Source organism: Tripterygium wilfordii, chromosome 3, assembly GCF_013401445.1.
Source record: "Tripterygium wilfordii isolate XIE 37 chromosome 3, ASM1340144v1, whole genome shotgun sequence".
In the NCBI taxonomy this organism is placed as follows: domain Eukaryota; kingdom Viridiplantae; phylum Streptophyta; class Magnoliopsida; order Celastrales; family Celastraceae; genus Tripterygium; species Tripterygium wilfordii.
Genome location: NC_052234.1, coordinates 6,640,112 through 6,666,562, shown reverse-complemented (window position 1 = coordinate 6,666,562; position 26,451 = coordinate 6,640,112). Strand labels below are relative to the sequence as shown.

Below are 26,451 nucleotides of genomic sequence, written 5' to 3'. Positions count from 1 at the left end.
TCCAACTTCTTTCTCTTCTTCATGCCTATAAGTTGGTCGGATATGTAGATAGAACCAACCCCTGCCCCCCTCTACCCAATGCTAAATCTACTGAAGAATCAGTCATTGCATTTCAAAAATGGCAAAATCAGGATAAGTTCATCCTACATGCCATTGAAGCGTCAATTGATGGGACTATTCTCCCTCTCATTGGTGATGCGAAGTCCAGTGTTGTTGCTTGAACAAAAGCTCATCAACTATATGTCAATACCTCACGAATTTGTCGAGTGAGTCTCTACATATAGAGATTTACTATTGCAATCTTTAAACATAAAATATAATATTTTCTCCTCTCTTCTCTCTCCAAAACAAATTGTAGGCACGTCATTCTTTAAATTTTTAATATAAATAAATAATATTTTAATGTTGTAGGAATTTAGGATAGAGATATACCGGTTTAGTTATTATTGAATAGAGATGTTGTAAATTGTCAAAAAATTATATTTGATTAGGTAAAATATAAAATATGTTAGAAACTCTAATGCGAGTGAGCGAGTCCCCCTGTGTAACGACCCGTCCTGAAAGGGGGTCTATGAAATTACCAAAATATCACAAACGTACAAATCTGTATGCAAAATCATCCAAAATCATTTGTTAAAAATATAAAATAAAACTAAATTAAGCTAGCAACAATTAAGATAGAATTTATTGTGTCTCTACGAAATGAAGCATGCAGAAATCCAATATAATTAAACCTAAACACTATCCATCAACCCACTAACTGATATCCATGGCATATCACTCACGCTTAGGGATCTTGGTCGTCATTTGCATACTCACTTAAAAGGGAAGCACAAAAAAGAGGTTGAGCTAAATAACCCAATAGGGGTGTAATACCCGATAAGACCCCGGATACCCATGATACAGATACTCGAGTGAACAACCACAACAATATCAAGATGCAAACAAGAGTAGAACTAGTCTGTAGAACACAATCAACTCATACGAAGCAAAAGAATGGGCAGAGACAATATGAATATGAATCATGCCACAATCACCATCTAGTATGCATACATACGAGCATGCAAAAACATATGCAATCATACATCACAACTCCACGTGGGCACAGCCGTCCAAAACCACTAGTCAAGGTTGTGGCACCCAAATCATCCACAATCATCAAAGTCAACACACGATGGTACGGAACCACTATCGAAGATCGTGACATCCAACCCATCAACAACCATCAAAGGCAGCACACGGCTGTCTGGAACCACCATCGGAGATCGTGGCACTCAACTACCCCATATAATCACGTGGTAACAGAAAGGGGATATATAATCCCGGAAAATGATCACGTATCATGGTGGTATGTCGCAAGCACAACCACCATACAAACCAACCAACAAAACAACGTTATAACAACCACTCATACAATTCTCAATCACAATCAAGTCCATCCAAACATACAATCAGCAATGTATCATGATGCATGAACTTTCAATAAGTTTCCCATACAATCGAAATAGTTAACAAATATTTTTATATCCTAAATATAATCCAAAGTTTCTACGAGGAATTCTAACCAAACAAAACATTTATCCCAATATCCAAAATAGTGCAAGCCTAACTACATGGCGGAAGAATATATATGAGCTAAAAAATATGTGAATCAATGAATATGATTTAATGAAGCGGGTGTTTAACATGCAAGTAAATATATCTCAGAAATTTCAGAACACAAAATATTGGGCACTTGAGACCAATAAAAGACACACATCTACATGCCATGAAAGGAATCCAAACCAACAGCACAATGAACAAGAACTAGCTTATAAAAAAAACGGGAACTACACTAGTCAAATCAGAGATGATAGAATACTAATAATTCGTAATGTAAATGACATTAAGTAATTTATCAAGCAAGCAAATAATAAGGAGAATAATATCTCAGAATTTATACATAATGAAAATTTGGGTATAGAAGGCCAAAGAGAGCTTAACCCCTACCTCGACAGTAGTGCAATCAAAGCTAAGTGTTTACTGTGTCTCCTTGATCTTCTAAAAATATACCAACATATAGCAGGTGATTAAGCTGTCTAAACTAATTTCTGAAATATTTTAATTATTTATCTGACCTATATTGACCCATGGGGCTTAGCCTACTGGGTCATAAATCCATTTATTTATTTGGTCAAAACACTTGTTAATATAGTCAAACTAATAATCTGACCATATAAATAAATTAGGTCAAGTGGGCCAACTTATTACTTTGGGCTTAAAGCCCTTTTTCGGCCACCATTTAAAGTATATAAAACTTAATAGGGATGTCCACCGCGCCGGGTTTCGGATTATCAAATCGGGTTTGGCACGATCCAGTTTTTTTTTATAGGGTGCTGACCCACCCGTTAACCCTATTAAGGGGTTCTGAGTTCCCGGGTATTGGGTCTTCGGGTTCTTGGGTTTTTCAGTTAGGGTACCGGGTAATAGGCCCAATACAAATTAGCCCACCTGAGTCAATTGACATTAAAACAGTAAACAAAACAAGTTAAAAAATGAATTGATTTGCCTATTTGCCTGCATATTTGTGACAAATTGACATTAAAAGAGGGAAAAAATGAATTGCTTGCTCAATGCTCAGTTGCTCCTACTACTGTGCTGCGCCTGCTTAAGTAACTAGATAAGATAACCTATTAACTTGCAGTTGCATAGTTGTATTTGCATAGCTTGATAGCCACACTCAAGTCTAATCCAACAACACGTCAACACAGTATAGCCACATACATAGCCACAATTTATCTTCCTTCAAAATACAAAATCAAACTAGAAATCATACCAAAAATCTGATATCTTCAAATCAACGAGTCAACGACCCACAACTCCACAAGAGACTGATAGACTGTGCGTTGTGCAAGTATGCGTCTGTGAGAGATTGTGATTTGTGAGTGGCTGAGTGTGAGTATGCAAGAAGTCAATCCCTTATTGGTGAAAACAAGAAGCCTATGTTGTTCTCCAATCTCCGATCTGGTTCTCTCTTGACGAGTTGGCGTCGACGTGAAAGCAAGACAGAGACTCAGAGAGTGACTTATGTCATGTGTTCTATTGGGAGAGAAGGGTGACTAGGTGAGTGTCTAAGTAACCTAGGTTTTTGTGATTTTGTGTCATTCTGAACTTTTGATTTATATTGCTTATTAGACTATTAGTTAGGGCAAATGCAATGGTTGGTAGGTAATGGGAATAGTAAACTATATTGGGAATTGTGTTTTGCTGATGTGGATAGGAATAGAAATGTATTGTCTCTTGCCATTGTACAATGGTGTTAAATAGATATTGGTGTGAGTTAGTTAATTTTGGTGGCAAATATTTGAATAACATACAACAATATATATACTCTTCAAAATGATTTTCTATAAAATTACATTAACCATAATTAATTATTTTAATTAATAAAAATTTACAGCAAATAAATACAATATTTTAAAAAAATAGTAAATGATGAAAGAAAATTTTTTTTAAAAAATGTAAATGACGACATCTACATTTCCCTTTATTGTATACATGCATCCTCCTTTGCCTATATATATCCTATACACTCAATATTTTGAGCAGAGCCAAATACACTTCCCATTCTACTTCAAAAAATTTTCATTTATGAAAGTCATCAATACATAACAATGGCTGGAGATTCTTCTCATAGAAGGTGGAGTTTCTTTCATCGAGGAGCCAACATTGTTGAGGAGGAGTCGAGTGATGATTCAGATGAAGATTTGTATGCTTTTGAGTAGCAGGAAATACAAAATGCTACTCAAATGCTTACCATGATGGTATCACCTGGTCCAGTCCAACCAAGGACACGCATTACCATTCATAGAAATCGCGAGATGGCTCACAATGATCTTGTGCGAGATTACTTTGCACCAAATTGTACTTACCCTCCTCACATGTTTCGGCGAAGATTTCGTATGCGACGGGAATTATTTCTAAGGATCAAGGACGATCTAGAAGCTACAGACACGTATTTTCAGCGTCTTCCTGATTGCACCGGACGATTGGGTTTATCTTCCATTCAGAAGATGACGGCCGCACTTAGAATTCTTGCATATGGTGGTCCAATGGATAGTTTTGATGAATATATCAAAATTGGTGAGTCAACTGCGAAGGTAGCGCTTAACAAATTCTGTGAAAATATTTTGGTTTTGTACAAGGATCAATATTTGAGGACACCTACCATGAATGACACTATGCACCTAATGGAAGAAAATGCAGCAAGGGGATTCCCTGGGATGATAGGATCACTTGATTGCATGCACTGGGAGTGGCGTGGGTGTCCTTCCGCCTAGAAGGGTCAATTCCTTGGTCACACTAGATCTGCTACGATAATCTTGGAAGCAGTAGCCTCGTATGACTTATGGATTTGGCATGCATTTTTCGGTATGGCTGGTTCCTATAATGACATTACTATATTACGACACTCTCATATTTTCAACGATTTCATAAGAGGTCGCACGCCAAATGTACCATTCATTGTCAATGGGTCCGTTTACCACACGCCCTATTATCTGACGGATGGAATTTATCCGCGATATGCTGCACTAATGCAATCAATCCCTCATCCACACACACCTGTGGAACAAGTATTTGCAAGAACACATGAGAGTGTTCGAAAGGATGTCGAGCGTGCCTTTGGCGTTCTACAAGCTAAATGGGGCATCACAAAGGGACCAGTTCGTTACTACAAGACTTCTGAGCTTAAAAAAATTATGCTTACATGCATCATTCTACATAACATGATTATTGACGATGAGAGGCATATTGATATCGATCCATGGATGCCTCCGTCCGATGAGGTTGTATCCGTCTTTGACACCATTACAACCCCAGAGGTTCTTGCACAATACATTCACTCGCGTATGGAACAGATACGTGATGACCAGATCAATGCAAGTCTGAAAATGGATTTGATGGCTCATATATGGAGTTTACATGGCAACCTTCAAATATAATATGTGAACTCCTTGTAACCAACTCCTCAGCTGGAACCAGTCTAGTCCTAGTTAGGAATCTACTATCTTTGAAGCATGAAAATGAAATATTGACCATAGATATCAAAGCAATAAGATTTCCTACATCAATAATGCGTTTTCACAACACAACAAAACATCTACTCAATATAGAACAATCATATCAAATACATAAATAATTCCAAATGAATAATATCCAACGTGAATCACATTCCAAATAAATAAACTTCACAATAAACATATATTAGTCTTTGAAATACAAAGGAGAAAACATCCAACCATCTCAATTGCATGCTAAAGTAGATAGTATCCAAATTAATAATACGTGAACTCGGTTTCCAGGTTACATCTAGCTAGTGTCATCGTCAGAAGCATGTGTCTCCCTCGCCCTCTCCCTCTCCCTCTCCCTCTCCCTCTCGAGCCAATGGTCGTCCGACATCCTACATGTATTCATTGTCACAAATAAGATAAAGAAACATTTTGGCTATAAGTTGGTATCTATTAAAGTTTTTGACAAAACAGTCATGAATCAGAGATAAATAAATTAAAACACATATTCATTGTTGTCCTTCTAAAAACTTTAGTGCCAGTCCCCCCACCCCTAAAATAGTAATGAATCAGATAAATCAATGAAAACACAATGACCTTTAGTGCCAGGCCCCCCACCCCTAAAATAGTAATGAATCAGAAATAAATCAATGAAAACACATATTCATGGTTGTCCTTTTTAGAACTTTAGTGACAGGCCCCCCACCCCTTTCTATCTTGTATAGACAAATGCAAATCACAAATATATGAATCGGAGGAATGAGATCTTATCCAGATTACTGGAGATATTAGTCTATTTAATATTTGACTATGTATAGTAAATGACTCATCCCAACATGCTCAGAACATTATAGTAACATTATCACATACAAAACAGTATCACATACAAAATAGTATCTCATACAAAACAGTATCACATACAAAACAGTATCTCAGACAAAACAGTATCTGATACAAAACAGTATCACATATAAAACAGTATCACATACAAAACAGTATCTCAGACAAAACAGTATCACATACAAAACAGTATCTCATACAAAACAGTATCTCATACAAAACGGTATCTCATAAAAACAGTATCACATACAAAACAGTATCTCACACAAAACAGTATCACATACAAAACAATATCTCAGACAAAACAGTATCTGATACAAAACAGTATCACATATAAAACAGTATCTCAGACAAAACAGTATCACATACAAAACAGTATCTCATAAAAACAGTATCACATACAAAACAGTATCTCACACAAAACAGTATCTCATACAAAACAGTATCTCATACAAAACGGTATCTCATAAAAACAGTATCACATACAAAACAGTATCTCACACAAAACAGTATCTCATACAAAACAGTATCACATACAAAACAGTATCTCAGACAAAACAGTATCACATATAAAACAGTATCTCAGGCAAAACAGTATCACATACAAAACAATATCTCATACAAAACAGTATCTCAATTGTCATAGAATCACAATAGCCATTTATATCAACATCTACCAAGTATATTAAATTGTCAATGATTAAAATTACCAACATTGACGCCAATCTAAGTTTAAGGGTTGCGTTCCGTGTTCAACGGTGTGAATTGGAGGACGTACTACTTCCACGTTCTTATCCTTTTTCATATCTGTAGAATTAGAATAAGCTTTAGTATATACATTAATAAGGCTTACAATTAAGCAAAGCTGATAGAAACATATATTATTTAATATGATTGTACCTTCCATCTCCGCTTCTAGCTCGACCTCTAGGGCAGCAACCAAAGCATTTAGCTGCCTATACTCAGTCTCTGATTGTACATGCCTAAGTTCCCTTCTTGCGGATATCAAATCCTTTGTGATCCCGGCCATGTTCCTCATGATCTTTGATTTTTTGGCCTTCATGGTAAGTTGTCTCTCCTCTTCATACGCCTTTTTATCATCCTCATGGCGCTGCCGGTCAAATTCTATTTTTTCCCTTCGTGTATCTTCGCGGTTCTTCACCAATAACTCCCAATTTGAACGGCTTGTTTCAATCATCTCGTGGAATCCAGCGTTTATACTCTCGCTAACTTGACTTGAGGCCTCTCCTTTCCTAGACTTCTTACGTTGTTTCGCTTCTTTGGCAGCCTTAGTACCAATTGGTCTTTGATCCTCATCGTTTCTCTCGTTACCATTACCATTCGATGCTTGAAATGGTGATTCATCCGTGATAGGTGTCTCGGGGAATGTTGGCTGAAAGTTATGATCGGGCAGCCCTGTCTCAGTCACTTCCCTTTCCATATCATCCCCATGTGACCCACCAACATTCCGATCTGACATTGTGTCAACAAACGGTCCTCGCTTGTCAAGACCAACTTCAATACCAGCTTTGCTCTCAGCACTATATTGTTGCCATTTGGAGCAGCTCCTCAGCACCAACCAACAATGCTCGTACTTGAATTGATGATTGTATGTCTTGTGGAATAGTGATCTTGCAGCTCGTTCCTGTATACGATTGGGGAAACATAAAAACAACTATCAACTAACATTGAGTAAAAACTAAAAAGCTTCATAAAAATGGCAAGGACATTTTTCCGAAAGACAAGTAAATCCAAACCAAATATCAGTTCAATGAAGAATAAAAGGCCCTCTAATATGCAGAAAAAAGAAGAAGACAAGATTAAGTTAAACATATCTTAATAAGTAGTTCGGAGAAGTACAGAAAATTAGGATACATTTAAAGAAATTTAAATTTTAATGAGCAATTTTTAGATGAATAAAACAATGGTTAAAAGGCCATCCAAAATGTATAAAGCAAGAGCCATTTATATCAACATCTACAAGGTATATTTCACAAAAATAACCATGGAACCAAACCTAATCTCTTGCTTTGTAAAACTGATAACTTTCCAAGAAAAAATCTCAGTAGCATGGAACTCTGTGTATGTTATTTTAAAGAACATAATTAATGCAGCTTGATTATCTCATCAAGCCCATAACCATGTCTGTCAGTTTCCATTGAAAATTTGCTCGAGAAATCTAATATATTACTTCATAGTGTTCTTGATTCTGTCACAATTTTGGCATCTTTGGGTTGTGCAAAATCAATATTGATAATAAGATAAAATAGAAGTTTCATTTGTTTATTCATTGGGACCAAAATTTCAACTGTATTTGGTGGAGAAACTTAAAATATCTCATGTGTCCAAAATAAACCATTCTACCTCCTTCAACTCTATTGAACCCAGATAAAGATTAATCATCTGATAACAATAATTAATGGTTATTAATGAAAGTTTATATGATTGAGATGGAAATGTGAATGGATGCTTGAGAAGCCAATGAAGAACAAATTGTGTAATCTCAATGATTGGCAATGGAGATATTGTTGGACTCAAATATTTTTAGTCCACTCTACATTTCAGTTTTCTGCAAATTTCAACGTAGAAGGCCTCAACTCAATTACCCATTAACAATTATTGAACAAAAAGTTTTCAATATTTCAACACCTCTCTCCCTCTCTGCATCTCTGTGGGACTGTACCTTTGTGCGAGTGTGCAATGAAAAAAGAAACTTTTTTTTCCTGAGTCAAGGAAGTGTAACGACAGAAAGGGGGACCTGGCCATTTAACCATACCCACAGAGTCTCTCTATTAAACATTTTCTTTTCTTTCGATATTGGAAAAGGTGAAGCCCAACGGGACATATATTAAAGGTGGATTCTGTGACACACGTTAATCTCTTGGATACCCAATTATGCCTATATGTATGCATAGATTTGATACAAATCACCACAAGGCAACACTTATATAATTACATAGTATAAACACACTTATTATTAAGAAAATCCACATATAATGTACCTGATCATGTATGGTGTAGCCACTAGGGATTAATTCCATGCTTTGCTTCCATATTGCAGTCCATTTAGTGACCCATGGATGAATAAGCCCCCATCGACTTTCGCAAGCCTGCTCATTCCTGCATCCAGCTGCCGGTCCTCTTCGTTCAATAAAGTCTGACCTGACACGTGTCCAGAAGGATTGCTTATCCTGATTAATTCCAGTGATCGGATCTGTTCCAATGGTGACCCACGATTTACACAAATCGACGTCCTCCTCTAGTGACCAGTTTGGTGGTCTTGGGGTGCGCTCCTCAAGAGGAAGGCGTGACTTCCTCCTGCGTCTTGACCCTCCAGTCTCGTTTGGCAATACAGTAGGACCCAAAGCTGGCATAGTTTGATCAAATACCTACTGGCTTTGGTTCACATTGGGTGCATTAACAATTGGATGGTGGGTCATATTTGGATAACTTTGGTTGTTTGATATATACAAAGTGCTGGAGTGTTGATGGGTCAAATCCAGATTGCACCATTTGGACAAAGGAATTCCAAAAAGCAGAATTGTCACCTTGAATCATTTGTTGATGATTTGGTGGATGTTGGGAATTTGGAGGCTGGCTTGGGTTCATGGCAATGGCACCGTTTACTGCAAAATAATTGGAAGGGGTCAGGCTCGAAATTGCACCACTATATTATGAAGTTATGCTATATCGTAAAAACCAAACAACATTTCTATTCTCCCGAATTCAAAAACTGAGCTAGTACAATAAAAAAAACAATGATCAAGAGGAGAATGAATGAAAAACAATCAAAAAACACAATCCATAAACATCACAGGCCAATTGAATTGACGAAAGAAACGCAAAAACGAAATTATAAGTCCATGAAAACATGAATTTTGAAATTCACAAAAAATACCAAACAGATGCTTCTTCTATTTGATTCAAATGGTTCTGTCAAACGGCACAAAGGTCCAGCTGATCACCACGTCTATATTGTAAATATGCAGTTACGAATAACCCAGCCAAAGTAATAGCAATTAGACCTAAGACGATTCCAAATAGAAAAACTTCAATCATTTCCATTTTTTCTTTGAAAAGAGAAAAAGAGAGGTAATATCTATCCTTAAATATTAATCTGTATTACTCATGAATCTCAATGACCCAGAACTGGAAATTTGCACCTATAGAATAGATGAAATACTGCAGAGATTTTTTTTTTCTGAATTGCTCATTCAATTCATTTTAAATAAGTCGTATCTTACTCAGACCAATAAATAGAACGGAGGTTATAGTTAAATTAAGAAGTAGATCCACAAACCTGATATTTTTCTTCTTCGACGAGCAACGATCGAGGACCCGTAGTTGGAACACAGGTCGCAGCGATGGGCTGTGAGGATTCGCGGATCCGATAGAGAGCAAGAGACGAAGTGAGGATTCGCAGAGGAGAGAATAAGCTTGCAGTTGATGTTTGTGTGGGCCACACCAATCCAACAATTTGAAGCCCCAATAGAAGTCTTTGTTCCCAAAATTGGTCCAACAACTTTGATTGCCAAAAAGCCCATCATTGTATGGATTCAACCTCTCCATTCCCCATTAAAGATCCATTTAACCCATCCATTCTTGCCCTAAAGCTCACCATTGCATTTGCCCTATGTACAGACTTAGGTCGGTCTCTCTCAACCTAGGGTTGGTGTGAGCTTTTGTCTCTTCTTTAGGTGAGGGTTTGGTGGCGGCAGTAGTAAGGTTTGTCTTGTAAAGTTCTTTGTACCATGGATAAGGACTTGGAAACCCGTTGGCAATGGCTATCATTAACCACTGACGAGAGTAAAGAAGTAGTTGTGGCTCATATTCAAGTGAAGGAACAAGAGAATGACGCCAGATTCAACCTTTTGGGGTGCCTTCTATCTTCCAGTTCTTTCAACCAGGAGGCCATGTTTGCAACTCTGAGGTCTATCTGGAAACCAGTAAAAGGGGTGGATATTTCAAAGGTGGGAGATAACCTTTAGGTTCCACGATTCTTTATCTATTTGTAATCTGAATTCCCTGGTTTCTCATGGGCCTATGTTCACTTCGTCGAATGGCATAATTGCTCTGAAAATATCTGTGTTAGACTAGATAAGGCTGTTGCTAATTCATAGTGGAGATTAAAATTCCCCCACCACAAGATTAATGTTGTCCTTTATGCAAAATCTTATCATAGTTCTCTGATTATTAATCTGACTGAGCCGGAGTAGCTGGGGGAGTGAAGACGCAGGAACAGGTTTTGGTTTGAAGAGGCTTGGACAAGATCCCCTGAGTGCAGTAAGATCATTAGAAATGCATGTCCACCTTTTTCAGTAAGGTTCGTAAGACTTGTGCTGACTTATCTTACTGGAGTAGGTGTTCTTTTTGGGTAAATTAGCACAAAGTCAGGGAACTTCAATCGGAGCTACTAAAGGTTTAGTCAGCTGCTAATACCTTGGACATGAGTTTGAAAGAGAAAGAACTAAAACACCTAATCAACAAAATGGGTCTTTGGGAGGAAATAGTTTGGAGACAAAGATCCAGGGTAGATTGGCTCACTATGGGGGACAAAAATACTTCCTATTTTCATAAATTTGCTACTGAGCATCGTAAAAGAAACCATACTAAGCAAATTAAAAATAGGAGAGGTGTGTGGGTGAAAGGGGACTCTGAGATTGGTAAAGTTGCTATTGATTAGTTTTAGGAGCTTTTTTCTCAATAGGTAGACTCAGACATGGATTCCATAATTGATCTAGTCTTTCCTTGGGTGTTTTGAGTCTATGAATGAAGAGCTGATGAAGCCTTTTACTTCGGTTGAGGTGGAGGTGGAGAAAAGCCTCTTCCAAATGCATCCCCTTAAGGCTCCAGGACCTGATGGGTTAAATGCTTTATTTTATCAAAAGCACTGGGACATTGCGAAGTAGGAAGTTATAGAGATTTGCTTGGATATGCTGAATGGAGGCCGAGACTTGGAAGATTTCAATCTTACAATCATTGTCCTCATTCCGAAAGTGAAGAACCCATAAGACATGACCAAATTCCGGCCAATAAGCCTTTGTAATGTCATTTATAAAATCATAGCCAATGCCCTCACAAACCGGATGCGAGGTATGTTTCCCTTTATTATTTCAGAAGCACAAAGTGCTTTTGTTCCTAATAGACTCATCTCTGACAACATATTGGTAGCTTATGAGCTTCTACACTCTATGAAGAATCAGCGAAGAGGTCCCAATGGGTTATGTTCTTTAAAACTCGATATGAGTAAGGCTTATAACAGGGTTGATTGGAGATTCCTTGAGGCAATGATGATTAAGATTGGCTTCCACCGATATTGGGTCTCTATAATTATGAGATGCTTATCTTCTGTCAGATTTTTTATCCTAATCAATGGTAATGCTTATGGGAAGTTTCATCCCGGAAGGGGTTTGCGCCAAGGAGACCCTCTTTCCCCCTTCCTTTTTCTCATTTGTGTTGAGGGTCTCTCAGCTCTTCTTGATAATACGGAAGGAAGAAATCTCATAAGTGGTGTAGCTGCTAGTAGGAATGGCCCAAAGGTAAACCATCTCTTTTTTGCGGATGACAGTATATTGTTTTGCAAGCTTCCCTGCAGGAATGCAATGTTCTTCAAGAGATACTTCATACGTATGAGTAAACTTTGGGGCAAAAGATAAATTTTGAGAAGTCAAGGGCATATTTCAACTCTAACACCAGTGCTAGTGACAAGCAACGGATCTCAGGTTTGCTTGGTGTACATCACATGAGCGGCCCCGAAAATTACCTTGGCCTTCCAGCCATGATTGGGCGAGACAAGAGGAGATCTTTTAATCACCTGAAAGAGAGAATTATGAAATGTATTAATAGGTGGAAGGAGAAATTTTTGTCTCTGTCGGGCAAAGAAATTCTTATCGAGGCTGTTGTTCAATCGATCCCAACCTATGCCATGAGCGTGTTTCGACTCCTAAAATCCTTCTTCGAGGAGATTATGGTTGCATTGAACAAGTTTTGGTGGAAGCACAGAGGTGAAAAAGGAATTTGTTGGCTAAAATGGTAGGCTATGTGTAAACCAAAAGACATGGGGGTCATGGCTTCAGGAGTTTCGACTCCTTCAACTTAGCCTTATTCAGTGGGGGTGTCCCAATTCTGCATTGGCTTAGCGATGTAGTGTTGTCTCTAAACAATCAGGACTTTACTAGATTGATAGTTTGTATTTGGCTGGAGTATGAGAAACCAAGCTCTTCGTCTTAATTCCTTAGGCGCTCCTGAAGAAGTGGAAAGGAGGGCTGCAAGCCTATTAGATGGATTTCAGGCAGCTCTTGTAATTAATTCTCCAACATCACCTAGACCTGCTCCTTCCCCATCAAGATGGAGGCCCCCTCCAAGTTCAGTTGTGAAGATCAATTTCGATGCGGCTTTGCGAGAGTCAATAGTGGGGGTGGGTATGATAGATAGCTCGAGATGAGGATGGGGCTTATATTGCTTCTCTTTCCCTCTGGTTTAATGGCCCATCGAATCCTCTTTTTGCTGATGAAAGTCTAGCAGCAAGAGAAGTATGATGTTTGCTATGCCCCTAAATTACAGTTCAATTGTGCTGGAAGGTGACTCTTTATTGGTAATTAAGGCCCTGAATAGTGCAGTCAATGACTTGTCTGATGTGGGACTTTGTATTCAAAAGGCCAAAACTTTTTTTGGTCACTTTTCTTTAGTGAGATGCTACCATGTTAAGAGGACAACAAACCAAGCTGTAGACGAGTTGGCTTAGTAATGTACCTAGTTTATGGACTGGGAATAGTCCTCCTTTTATTGTTCATGTAATCGAGACGAACCGTCTCTTTTCTTCTTCTTAATGAATGGTTTTTCTCTTCAAAAAAATAAAATAAAATAGTTAGACTTAGTGACTTACAGTTAATTGATATTAGTTAATACTTAATAGGTAATCATAATTAGTCACAACATTATCATATATATTATATGTAAAACTAAAATATTAATTTAATTAAATAACTTACCGGGTCACCCGATAACCGGGAAATACACAAATATTGAACCCGAGGCCCGATCCTCTTAAGTGATTAATGGGCTACATAAGGTCCGGTCCGGTAAGACTTGTTTCAGGGCTAGCCCGATAAGGTCCTGGTCGGTCCAGGTATCCGGGTCAATCGGGTTTAGGTACCCGGTAGACACCCCTCGAACTTAATATACATGGTCAATGGACCAAATTAATTCTCTGATGGGCCTATTGCTTTGAAAGTAGCAATGTGGGCCGAAATTTCTAATTAAATATTTACATTAATAGTGGGCCCACACACTTTTTTTTCCCCTTAGAGGCCTGTACGGGCCTAGTCCCATCTACATAACCATTTGGGCCAAGGGAATACCCCAGCCCTGCCCACGGGTCCAAGCAACAGTGAATTGATTGACTCTCTTTTAGTCCCATGTACATACATTTTGGGTCTCACATAACCATTTGGGTCAAAGGGAATACCCCAGCCCTGCCCACGGGTCCAAGACCACTTTCGTCCCCAACAGTGAACAGAGTCGTTGTCAGCAAGTCACTCTCTTTTAATGACTCGGTGGAGTTGCATCTCCACCATCGGCGACGATCGGGGTCGCCACTGGTGGGGACCACTCCATCTCAGGCTGGCGGCCACCACCGAGGTGGTCGCCCAACAAGTTCAACTTGAGGATGTCAGGAAAGCCAACAAACTCCAACATAACTAAACAAATACCTAGTCGTCACAATTTAAAGTATGACGTAAAATTTCGGGTCTACGAATGAATCATTCTATAACGATCATACTACTAACATATGAATTTATCCTTACGAGGACTCGGAAAATCGAAAATTTCCCCAATGGGGTAACACACAAATCTCAAAGTAAACACAAAAGAACAACAGCAGCAAAAACACGATACCGACGAAGTAAACATATAAGAAAAACAACATAAAAAGTTATGATACCAACGAAACAATCCCTACGCGAGTTCAAATGAACATCTAAAAGAAAACAACTGCTTACCTTTGACGTCCTACTAATCCGCAGTGAGGTAATGGGTCTTGTTGATGGTGTTGCAGAGAAGAGGATAGAGATATAAGTGTAACATGCATGTCATTTGAAGGGTCATTAGATGATATCAATGTATGTGATTTAAAATATTTCAGCTAATTCTAGGAAAAAATACCCAAATGCCGTACCTATCAAGGATGAAGGATGTTTCATCCTTGAAGAACATCTTTGTCTCTTTGTTCCAAAATTAGAAGGAAAAAAAAAAAGAGTGATAATTTAGTTGGATATTTATGAATGAGAGAAAAATGTGAGAGATGCCTTTTATACTCATCTTAAAGTTGGACTTGAAGCGTAGAAATGAAGAAAGTACAAATGATTGACGGGCTCTTTAAAAACCATGATTTTCTTAGGGCCACTCCAAAAGTGTTTGGGCTCAAGGGTCCTAGGTTAAACAAATCCTAACTTGGACCCTGTAGAGTAGAGTGAAGGACAAGTTAGGCCTCAGGGACTTTTTAAAAAAATAATTATTGATTGAGGGTCCCGAAAGAAAAAATTATTTGCTTATACTTTATAATTATAGAGACTTTGACTTAAAAATAATTAAGTGAAAGGTACCAAGAATTGGATAAACTATTCATGTATGAGTTGTAAAGATGCTCTTTGGTAGTTAACTCGGAAGGAAAACGGGATGAGCAGATGCAAGAAAGTCCTGGTGGTACATCTGGAACAAAGGAAGCTATTTCAAATTAGTTACGGAGTGAATTGATTACTATTGGCATTGAGGTGGCCACGTTTTACACTCACATAGGTGATGTCTTAGTAAGAGTATCCTCTAGCTGATTTTCTCATGCTATAAAAATCATTAAAAGCTTAGCTTTCGTGATTCTCGCAGCAGGCAGCAATATTTCATCATAAGAATGAGCACGAGCTTTTGTTTGTTTTGTTCTCAATCTCTTTTTTATGTGTTTTGTTTCATTAATAAGAAGTTTCCTTCAAAGGGATTTGTAGCTCCTCCATGAGAAGTTACAACTTCTCACATGTCTGTCAACTACAATTGAGTTTGGGAATGAGTTGGGTGACCATTATGGGGAGAAAATCTTTAGTGGTTTCTGCGCATCACGTCGTCCCGCTAATGTGGTGGGCATGTTCCATTGAATGGATGACATATGGCATCTGTCACACCCTGATTTCCACAGAAAAAAAAGAACGTGAGGAAATGACAAAAATGCACTGGGATCAAAAGATGGACGTGACGCAACATTGCATAACAATGACATCAACCCGTCGAACCAATCCCTAACATGAAAAATTGTCAAAAGTGGCCCAAAATTTATTTTTCTCAAAAGCATAATTAAATACGCAAACCATGCACCTCACGCATCCAGACATCCAAAAATAAGAATGTCTCATCTGGTGTCTAAACACCTAAATAACATAAAACATAATACAAAAACATATCCAAGAATACCATGCCAACATGGCAACAACCTAATATGCTAAGAGCGTAATTGACCAATATAATAGTAAACAAGTAGTTCTACTAGAATTTCAAAATGCAAGTACAACAAATGCACTATGCCCGCATCACGCGCCCGACAACTGTTCCTCACCCGCTCACTTGAAAACAAAGGTAAACAAGGAACAAGGAAAGATAATAGGGTGAGCCAAATGTCTAGTAGAATATAGAAAGCTAATAACCTATGTCAGAAAGGAATTAAAAGTAGAATTTGAAGACAACAGGAATAAACCGGATGTGCCGATCCATCAATCATGCCCATGCAATTAATGATATAATATTTTCTCAACATATGCTCAAATATCAGGTAATTATTAAGTAAAATATTACATTTCAAACATCACCGGTCACCGAGGATATAATAATAATAACCTCAAACAGTCAACCGTTCTTTAGCCTTGCCATGATCCTTTATCGATCTTTCACCGAAAACCAATCACCAGTTATTGTTTAACTAGGTTATAAGTACAACTAGCAGGACATCCAGAGCCTTACCTTAGGTATTGGAGTATACCATTCCAATAGCCTACTTCCGACTAAAGAATCTTGGGCTGAGAGCTTTGCTCAATCCTAGACCCCCACAACTTTGGTTCCTGACCAAGAGCTTTGCTCAATCCGGTCCAAGAATACCAATTGTGTCAATTATTTATCCAATCCACAATTCCAATGTAAAAATCTCATCAAAATTCATAATGCATGTTGTATTTTCAAAAGCTTAAATATTTCCATATCAATATCCCCTTATCCACCCATTTTCCAAAGACATGGAACTTTAACAAAACCAAGTGCAAATATTATAGGTAGTTAAACTTTACCCTAGTCACAACGGGACTCACAGGTCTGCACAACTCTATCTTTTGAGGCCCAACTATACCACATTAAGCCCAGAAAAACCGAGTGTTAAATATTTAACTACATATAATATTCAGACTTATGCATTTAAACATATATATAAAATATAATTTCATTCAATGTAGGGATTTAAAACCCGTGTATCATATCCAATCATGCATGCATGTACCACCTTCTTCTATAGGAGAAATCAAGAATGTTCATCAATTGGGAGCTCGACAAACTCCAAGGAAGACACCACGGACAACAATTATAATAATGAGTCCAAGAATTTTGCAAGATTTCACAAACAACTCTAGCAACCTAATCAAAGGAAGATAAAAAGTTCATCAATCCCTAATACACCAAAGAATATGAATTTAATCAATAGGAAGAGTCCGAAAATATCAATGATCAAAATACCCCAAGGACTAGGAATTAAATAAATTAGAAGTTCATGAACAATATAGCATGGCCATTTAAAACATCAAGCCAAAATAACGATATACAAACCATTTATTCAAGGAATTCACTTATAGCCAAACAAAGAGTGGTTTACACAAGGATTACCACCTCAATAATAAGCAACAACAAAACAATATTAAAGCTTAGGAGCCCAAAGATAAGAAATCTCCTACCTCTCTTCCTTAGCCTTTTTTGCAAAATTCACAAAATCGTCTCATGTGCGCACCAATTACTTTTCGAGTACTGTACATTGAGCCAATTACCCATAAACAACACAATTTATGATTAACAAACCAAAATAATTGATTCCAACTAAAAATCCTAAAATATCCGTTGAACCCTAAAATCTCAAATCATCTAAATCCCCAAATACAAGCATTTAGATTAAATAGACTTACCAAGGGTATAAAAACAAATAAAAGAGAGGCATTCAAGCCTCCTTTAGACCTCCAATGATGCAAGAACCCATGGATTCGAATTTGGGTTCAAACCTTAAAAATTAGAACAAAGAGAGAAGTTGAAGAACATGTAATATAGAGATGAAATCCATAATCCAACTTGGAAATAACTTAAGTTAGAAGAATCTTACCTTATTTGATGCTCTAGGGTGATGGAGGTGATGGATTTTGAGAGAAAATGAAGTTTGGGGGTGTTTAAGTCGGGTAGTTTGAGAAAGAATCGCGGAATGAGTGTTTTTAACAAGGTTCACGCGTGTAGGTTTTTTTCACAGTAACGAATTCTGATCAATCAGGACCAATTCCGATCGATCGAAATTGGACACCATAGTCCCCTTTCACCTCTTTTCTACCAACGCCTCTCATACTCAATCCGTATTTATTTCTAAGAAATTTTAATACTCCAAAATGTGTCCCAAACCCCTATAATCTATCTCGAATAACAAAATATTAAATTATAATATTTTTAAACCACCTATTTAACTATTCACATTTGTCTACTATACTAAAATGAATACGTACTCAACACGTATCATTTGTACAAAGACTATAAAAGTATGAGGTATTACAACATCTCTATACCCAGCCGACAAAGACTAAAAATTAGTAAATTAAAAAAGAAATAAATAAGAACAATCAAGATCCAATCGGATCTGGATGGTTTCGGTAACGGAGGAGCTCTCTCTTGTTATCTCCGTCCAAAGATTTACCTAGAAGACTAGTTGCATGCTCGCGCTTCGCGCGGCACATAATTAATTTAAAAAGTAAATATTTTTGATAATTTTTCGATACTTTATTACCATAATGAATAACAAATCTTGAATTATAGAAAATGAAAATAATTATGAGATGAACAAATAACTACAATACATTTTTCTCAATATGTTAATAAATAATTTTCTAAGAATGAGCGAAAAATTTGATGCATAAAGAAAAAATATGCTCAGAGTTTAACAATTATTTTTTGCGTTGATTTTTTTAACGAAGTTGTAAAATAACTAAAAACATCTCATAAATTATAAATTTTATAGAAAATATAGCGCACCTTCTTTATCTCCTAATTTTTACATCTCATTTATTATTGCTTTTTATGTCAGCAAGCCACAATTTTTCATACTATGTCAATAAGCATATATAATATATAATTTGTTGTACTATGTATCTCACATTTGATTAAATTCTTCATTTGTATGATCATCCACTAAGGGATTATCTTATACGGGATCATTGGGATCATCCTCTATGAAATCTCCTAAGAATGCATCCTAAACTGGATCTTTTCCATCATCATTGGTTGTTGTTTGACAACTAATTCCATGATTTGTAGGGACATATCGTTAGGAATTTTGTTGAAATTGTTCATTTTTCCCATGAAGTTTTTGTAGTATGTCTTAGAACTTTATTGTGATATTATATGTTTTTGTGTGTTATTTTAAATTTATATTGTGAATATGTTTCATTTAAGCTTTTATCTTTTTGTTTTTATATGTAATTAATAAGTGATAATTGATATGACTATTTGTTGTATTATTAAATATCATTTTAAAATTATTTGTATATTATTAATTGTATGTGCTTGTGGGTCTTAAAGTTATTTAATATATTTAATTTTTTCTTTTGTTTTTTGTGTAGGTTTTTTTAGAGGCATCCACGTGGCACTAAGGAGAAGCCTTTTGGATCATCCATTATATATATATAGATTGATGATTGATAGTTGCATGCTCGCGCTTCGCGCGACACATAATTAATTTAAAAAATAAATATTTTTGATAATTTTTCGATACTTTATTACCATAATAAATAACAAAGCTTGAATTATAGAAAATGAAAATAATTATGAGATGAACAAATAACTACAATACATTTTTCTCAATATGTTAATAAATAATTTTCTAAGAATGAGCGAAAACTTTGATGCATAAAGAAAAAATATGCTCAGAGTTTAACAATTATTTTTTACGTTGGTTTTTTTAACAAAGTTGTAAAATAACTAAAAACATCTCATAAATTATAAATTATATAGAAAATATAGCGCAACTTCTTTATCTCCTAATTTTTACATCTCATTTATTATTGCTTTTTATGTCAGTAAGCCACAATTTTTCATACTATGTCAATAAGCATATATAATATATAATTTGTTGTACTATGTATCTCACATTTGATTAAATTTTTCATTTGTATGATCATCCACTAAGGGATTATCTTATACGGGATCATTGGGATCATTCTCTATGAAATCTCCTAAGAATGCATCCTAAACTAGATCTTTTCCATCATCATTGGTTGTTGTTTGACAACTAATTCTATGATTTGTAGGGACATATCGTTAGGAATTTTGTTGAAATTGTTCATTTTTCACATGAAATTTTTGTACTATGTCTTAGAACTTTATTGTGATATTATATGTTTTTGTGTGTTATTTTAAATTTATATTGTGAATATGTTTCATTTAAGCTTTTATCTTTTTGTTTTTATATGCATTTAATAAGTGATAATTGATATGATTATTTGTTTTATTATTAAATATCATTTTAAAATTATTTGTATATTATTAATTGTATGTGCTTGTGTGTCTTAAAGTTATTTAATATATTTAATTTTTTCTTTTGTTTTTTGTGTAGGTTTTTTTAGAGACATCCACGTGGCACTAAGGAGAAGCCTTTTGGATCCTCCATTATATATATATATAGATTGATATACTTGACAACCCTCTCTGCTCTTACTCTCTCTTGTTATCTCTGTCCAAATATATGTGATTTTCATTTTCATTTGTTAGCTGTTTGTTTGTTTTATTCTTCTTCGAAGATTGGCAAATCTCGGATGAGACGTCCTTACGTGCTTGAATAATCGAGATTTTCTGTGATTTTGAGGCTGAATTTTGGTAAAAAGCGAACAAAAGTCTTATCAGATCATATCAAGAACAAACTTTGAATTTTAATACCGGATCACTGTGGATTACGATGACACTTGAATCTCTCCAACTTGCATCACCTGCTTGAGTCTTCTCTTAGGGAGTGCAGAGAAGGAAACAAATGGCAAAATCAAGTGTGGCCGATGTGTCACCTGAAGCGTTCTTGTTAGGCAGCCATCGAAGGAACAAGACAGAGGAATCTGGGGAATCACGTGGTGGGCTCTGCACATATTACATGGTGTTTGCACTAAAAATATTATGGGCTAAGCCTAGTCCATGTACAAGAACCAAGGTGCAGCCCATACGGCCCATCATCAATGACAGCCCGTAAGCCCATATTTGGAAGGAAGAGAAGCCCAATTGATGAGTATAACTGCCCAGGTGGAGTAGTGCTGAGAGTGGCCTATGACAAGTGGAGAAGTTGTGGCAGTTATAACAAGATGGTACAGGTGGTAGCACATAAGAGAAATGAGGCAAGTTGTTGCGAGAAGGTGGTAGTAACTTCCAACTTACAGAACATGGAGTAAATCAAGGATAACTGCAACAAGATCATGGTTTATAAAGAAGAATTTCGTGCAGGACAGGAGGTATAAACGATGGTAGATAGACAGATGGAAGACACACAAACAATCAGTCAAACAGACAACAAAAACTCAAGCCCAAAGACACTTTCAAGCTTCCTAGCATTTCAATTACATTTCCAAATCCTTGTCAATTTCAAGCAAATATTATGGTGTTCATTCAAAATTCTCTTGTATTTATTCCTTGTCAAGTTTCAATGTCAACCATTGTTGTGTAAATTGTTCTTGGTGTCTAGTTAGTCTTCTTCATTTCAATCTCAACAAAACACACTTCAGTGGAATTGGGGAACCTAGAACTATCGAGGTCGCAAGATAATTCGTTCAATTGTCTTGAAAGAAGTCTTATTTACATTTGGTGCATTTCATTCAAATTAGTGTAATAAACTATAAACCTTGGCACACTTGTAAATCATCATCACCTTGGGCCACTTTTTGGTGATAACAACCTTTTTTGGCACACCTGGTGGGACTGGAGAAGAAGCATCTGAAAACTACCATGGCACCGTGCACTTGCTTGTCAGGAAAAGAACCAATTGCTAGGGAGAATCTGCAGGAGCAAAACCCACTAGTAGAAATGGAAGAGGCTGCCAATGATGGTAGCACTGAAGAAAAGCAAGAGCTCATTGAACGACCAGCTGGCTTATCTGATGAAGCCGCCATTTTGTTTGAACATTTGGTCAAAACCATCAAGAATTTAGAGGTACGTTCTAACCAAACAATTGAAGATGCCATGAAGCAGGTTGAGCGAAAGTTGGAGCAGAAGTTTGAGGATATGACTATGGGGGGGCAATTCCCATCACAGAAAGGAGCAAATTACCAGGCTGATGGTGGTTACAGCAAATACACTCCTCCTCCAATGCGCTCTCCATCTGGTAATGGTTAGAATTTCAAGCCTATTGCATATGGAAATACTAATCCTATGAAGAATCCAACTGCCTATGCAACCACTGAACCTGCTGGACCAGGAGGCAACGTCGCTGCAGGGGTGGGTACTGCTCGTAGGATTCAACCTATTATTCCACCACAAACAACACCTGTTGATCTGGAGACTCTCAAACAATTAGTTCAAGATTTATATGGCCACGGTCTTAGACAGGTTGGTCAGCCAGAGTATATCAAACCCTATCCAGCTGTTGTGGATAGGGAGAATCCGTACCCAAGAGGATTTGGAGTACCTGATTTTACTTTATTCTTTGGAGAAGAAGGGTTGTCCACGGTGGAGCATATCGGCCTTTTCACTGTGCAATGTGATGAATTGGCGAACTATGACAACTTTGACAACCTTCGTCTCAGATTATTTCTAAGCTCTTTGACAGGAGCTGCTTTTACTTGGTACTCTACATTACCAAGAAATTCCATCAACACATGGTGGGAGATGGAACAGTCATTTCACACTCAATTCTTTAAGGCTGAACCAGAGGTGTCTGTGGCTGAGCTATCCAGATTGGTGCAGAAGGTATGAGAAACCACTGATGCTTATATTGCTCGTTTTAAGAGGCTGAGGAATAGATGCCACATCTATCTATCTGAGTTAGAATTTGTCAAAATGACCCAACGAGGATTGGACATTAAATTGCACAAAAAGTTTGAAGGTATGGAATTTTATGACTTTTATGAAATGGCAGCAAAGGTCGTAGAGTATGAAGAATTGTTGAAAGAAGAAAGTAGGAGAAAAAAATCTTCTATGGGAACTTACTACCAGGAGATGGAGATGACTGCTGCGGAGGTGACTTCAGAAAAGAAAGTGTGGGTTTGCCCCGCACTATCCAAACTGAAAGCAACTGAGCCAGTCAAGAAACAACCCATGGGTGGTAACATCAATTATACTTTTGATGTGACCAAAACGGAGATTTTTGATTTTTTATGGCAGGGAAAATTTGTTACATTTCCAACTGGACACAAAATACCATCTCAAGAGGATATGAAAGGGAATGAGTATTGCAAATACCATGACCTGTGGTCTTGTACTACCAACAAGTGCTGGACTCTAAAGAATATGATTCAGGAGGAAATAAACAAGGGTGTCCTGCGATTCCCTGATAAGAAGTCGATGCTGGTAGATGAAGATCCATTTCCTCCAGTGGTGACCACTATGCAAGCAATTGATGTAGATCTTCTTGACTACCTGGAGCTTAAAAGGAAACTGAAGGAGAAATCTCAGGTATGAGAACCAAAAGCTCATAATTCTCAAAATTCTCAGGTCCACAAGGAGAAAAGGGATGGAAACCGCACTATGTGCAACCACCAGCTAGCACCATTGCTAACAGATGGCAGTTGGTGAAACATAAGAAGTTTCCAACACCTTCAACTACAACTCAGTTGAGGAGACAGCAGAGGCAGTATGCTGCCTATATGAGGAGCCATTACAAACCTCCAGTGATTCAACGAAAGAGCTGGACATGGGTTCTCAAAGAGAAGAAGCAAGAGGATAACCATCAAGTGAAAAAGAATCAACCACCTACAAAGGAGTTCATGGTGGGAGCAATTCAGGTACCATATGAATGTTCTACTATTATTTTAGTTTTGCCAGCTGCTTAGCAAGCTAAGAAGTACATAAAAGAAAATCAAATGCCAAAGCTCGATCAGCTAGGGAAAGGTGATCAACCTTTCAGTTCAATGAAGGTGCAGATAGTGGATGAAGAGACCCCCAAAAGGGTGATCTTAGAGAAACCTTCAATCCAAATGTCACAGCACATCAAGCCATTGTATGTCAGAGCACAGATGAATGGCAAACCAATAGACAGAGTCTTGGTGGACAACGGTTCTGCAGTCAATACCATTCCACGATCAGTTCTCAGGCTGCTGGGTAAGAAAGAAGAAGATTTAATTCCAACTGACGTGACTATGGTAGGTTTTACAGGGGAAGTTACGAAGGTAGTTGGTATACTACCAATGGAGCTGACTGTCGGGCAAAAATGTTCCATGACAGCCTTTTTTGTCATTGACAGCCAGGCCAAATACCAAGCTTTATTGGGAAGGGATTGGATTCATTCCAATTGGTGCATTCCATCCTCACTACATCAACTCTTGGTGTGTTTGAGAGGAAATGATGTAGAAATCATTTGGGCAGACAACCAGCCATTCAACACTACATCAGATCAGGTGGAAGCTCGCTACTACCATGCCTAATGTGGACCAATTCAGTTCGCAACCAAGAAAGAAGAGATGCAGAAAATTGCAAGACAATTATTGCAACCAACGACCATTGTTCCTTATAGGCCGAGGAGATCAGAGCCAATCATTGAAGAAGTTCCATGATGTGGTCTAAAGATGAAGAAAAGATAGTGGCTGCTGGAATAAATAAGATTGTAGTACAAACTGCCATTGACAGAACAGAAGAAATTAGTGAAAAAGAAATGATAATGGAAGATGATGGCTGTTTAGCCACGAATAATAAAGAGGAGTTGAATTGGAATGATTTGCAAATAGCACCGGCCAAATTAGATGATTTGAAGGTCGAAACCCAAGATCTTTTGGAAGAAGTGAACTTGGGGGGGCAAGAAGAGTTCAGAGTCACGTACATAAGTTCTACCTTGGATTAATATATCAAGGTAAAACTAATAGCTTTACTTCACGAGTTTCGTGATTGTTTTGCTTGGGATTACCAGGAAATGTCAGGGTTGAATAGAAAGCTGGTAGAACGCAGACTGCCTATCAAGCCAGGATACAAACCATACCAGCAACTATCTAGAAGAATGTCTTTAGAAGTGGAGTTGCGTGTCAAAGAAGAAATACATAAGTTGGTTAAGGTCGGCTTTATACGGCCAATCAGATATTTATTGCAGAAGAAGATGTTTCAAAAATGACATTAAGATGTCGAGGAGCATTGGGTACCTATGAATGGATAATGATGCCCTTTGGCCTAAAAAATGCCGGAGCCACCTACCAACAGGCAATGAATGCTATCTTCCATGACATGATAGGTAGGAAACTGGAAGTTTATATTGATGATATCATTGTCAAGTCAGTCAAGGCCAATGACCATATGGCCGATCTCAAACTTGTATTTGAAAGGATGAGGCAGTGCAACTAAAGCTCAATCCTTTGAAATGTGCGTTTGGAGTTAAAGCTGAAAACTTCCTGCGGTTTTTGGTCCATCAAAGAGGCATGGAGGTTGACCAAAACAAAGCCAAAGCCATATGCCAAGTTCAACCACGGAAGAACAAACAACAGCTCCAAAGTTTCCTTGGTCAGGTAAATTACCTTAGAAGATTTATTTCTAATCTTACAGGTAAGTCCAAGGTATTCTCAGAATTATTGAAGTTAAAGAGGAGGACGCATTCAGATGGGAGTCAAAACATGAAGAGGCCTTTCAAACCATCAAGGCCTACCTAAGCAAACCTCCAGTTCTTACGCCACCTACCACAGGCACAAACCATTGAAGTTGTATATATCAGCTACTGATGATTCAATTGGGTGCCCACTAGCCCAAGATGATGATGTTGGAAGAGAAAGAGCAGTCTACTACCTGAGTAGATTGCTGACAGATAATGAAGGGCGATATTATGTGGTGGAGAAGCTATGTCTTGCATTATATTTTGCATGTACCAAATTGAGACACTACTTGCTTCAAACCAAGGTGTACGTGATCTCAAAGATGGATTTGATCAAGCACATGCTGACCAAGCCATTGCTGACAGGAAGGATAGGTTGATGGTCATTGGCCTTGACAGAATACAACCTCAAATGGAGACCACAACAGGCAGTCAAAGGGCAAGCACTTGCTGATTTCCTTGTTGGCCATCCATGCCTGGAAATTCCTGAGACCTTACAAGGCATGATAGATGCGCACACTACACCAACCTTTGAAG

General features: G+C 37.5%; 3 protein-coding genes across 3 annotated transcripts; 2 read left to right on the top strand and 1 right to left on the bottom strand.

Annotated features, from left to right (window-relative positions):
• Positions 1 to 3,800: 3,800 nt before the first annotated feature.
• Positions 3,801 to 4,319, top strand: LOC119995558. The gene has a single exon (XM_038842072.1). The coding sequence runs from the start codon at positions 3,801 to 3,803 to the stop codon at positions 4,317 to 4,319; it is 519 nt and encodes a 172-aa protein (XP_038698000.1).
• A 93-nt stretch (positions 4,320 to 4,412) lies between these two features.
• Positions 4,413 to 4,982, top strand: LOC119995557. Its single transcript, XM_038842071.1, has one exon. It carries the CDS (start codon positions 4,413 to 4,415, stop codon positions 4,980 to 4,982), a length of 570 nt encoding a protein of 189 aa, XP_038697999.1.
• A 1,597-nt stretch (positions 4,983 to 6,579) lies between these two features.
• On the bottom strand, positions 6,580 to 10,493 carry LOC119995555 (glutathione S-transferase T3-like). Its single transcript, XM_038842070.1, has 4 exons — positions 10,189 to 10,493; positions 8,891 to 9,514; positions 6,789 to 7,533; positions 6,580 to 6,695 (listed from the first exon to the last, which is right to left on the bottom strand). Exons 2-4 carry the CDS (start codon positions 9,260 to 9,262, stop codon positions 6,595 to 6,597), a joined length of 1,218 nt encoding a protein of 405 aa, XP_038697998.1. The 5' UTR covers positions 9,263 to 9,514; positions 10,189 to 10,493; the 3' UTR covers positions 6,580 to 6,594.
• Positions 10,494 to 26,451: the final 15,958 nt, after the last annotated feature.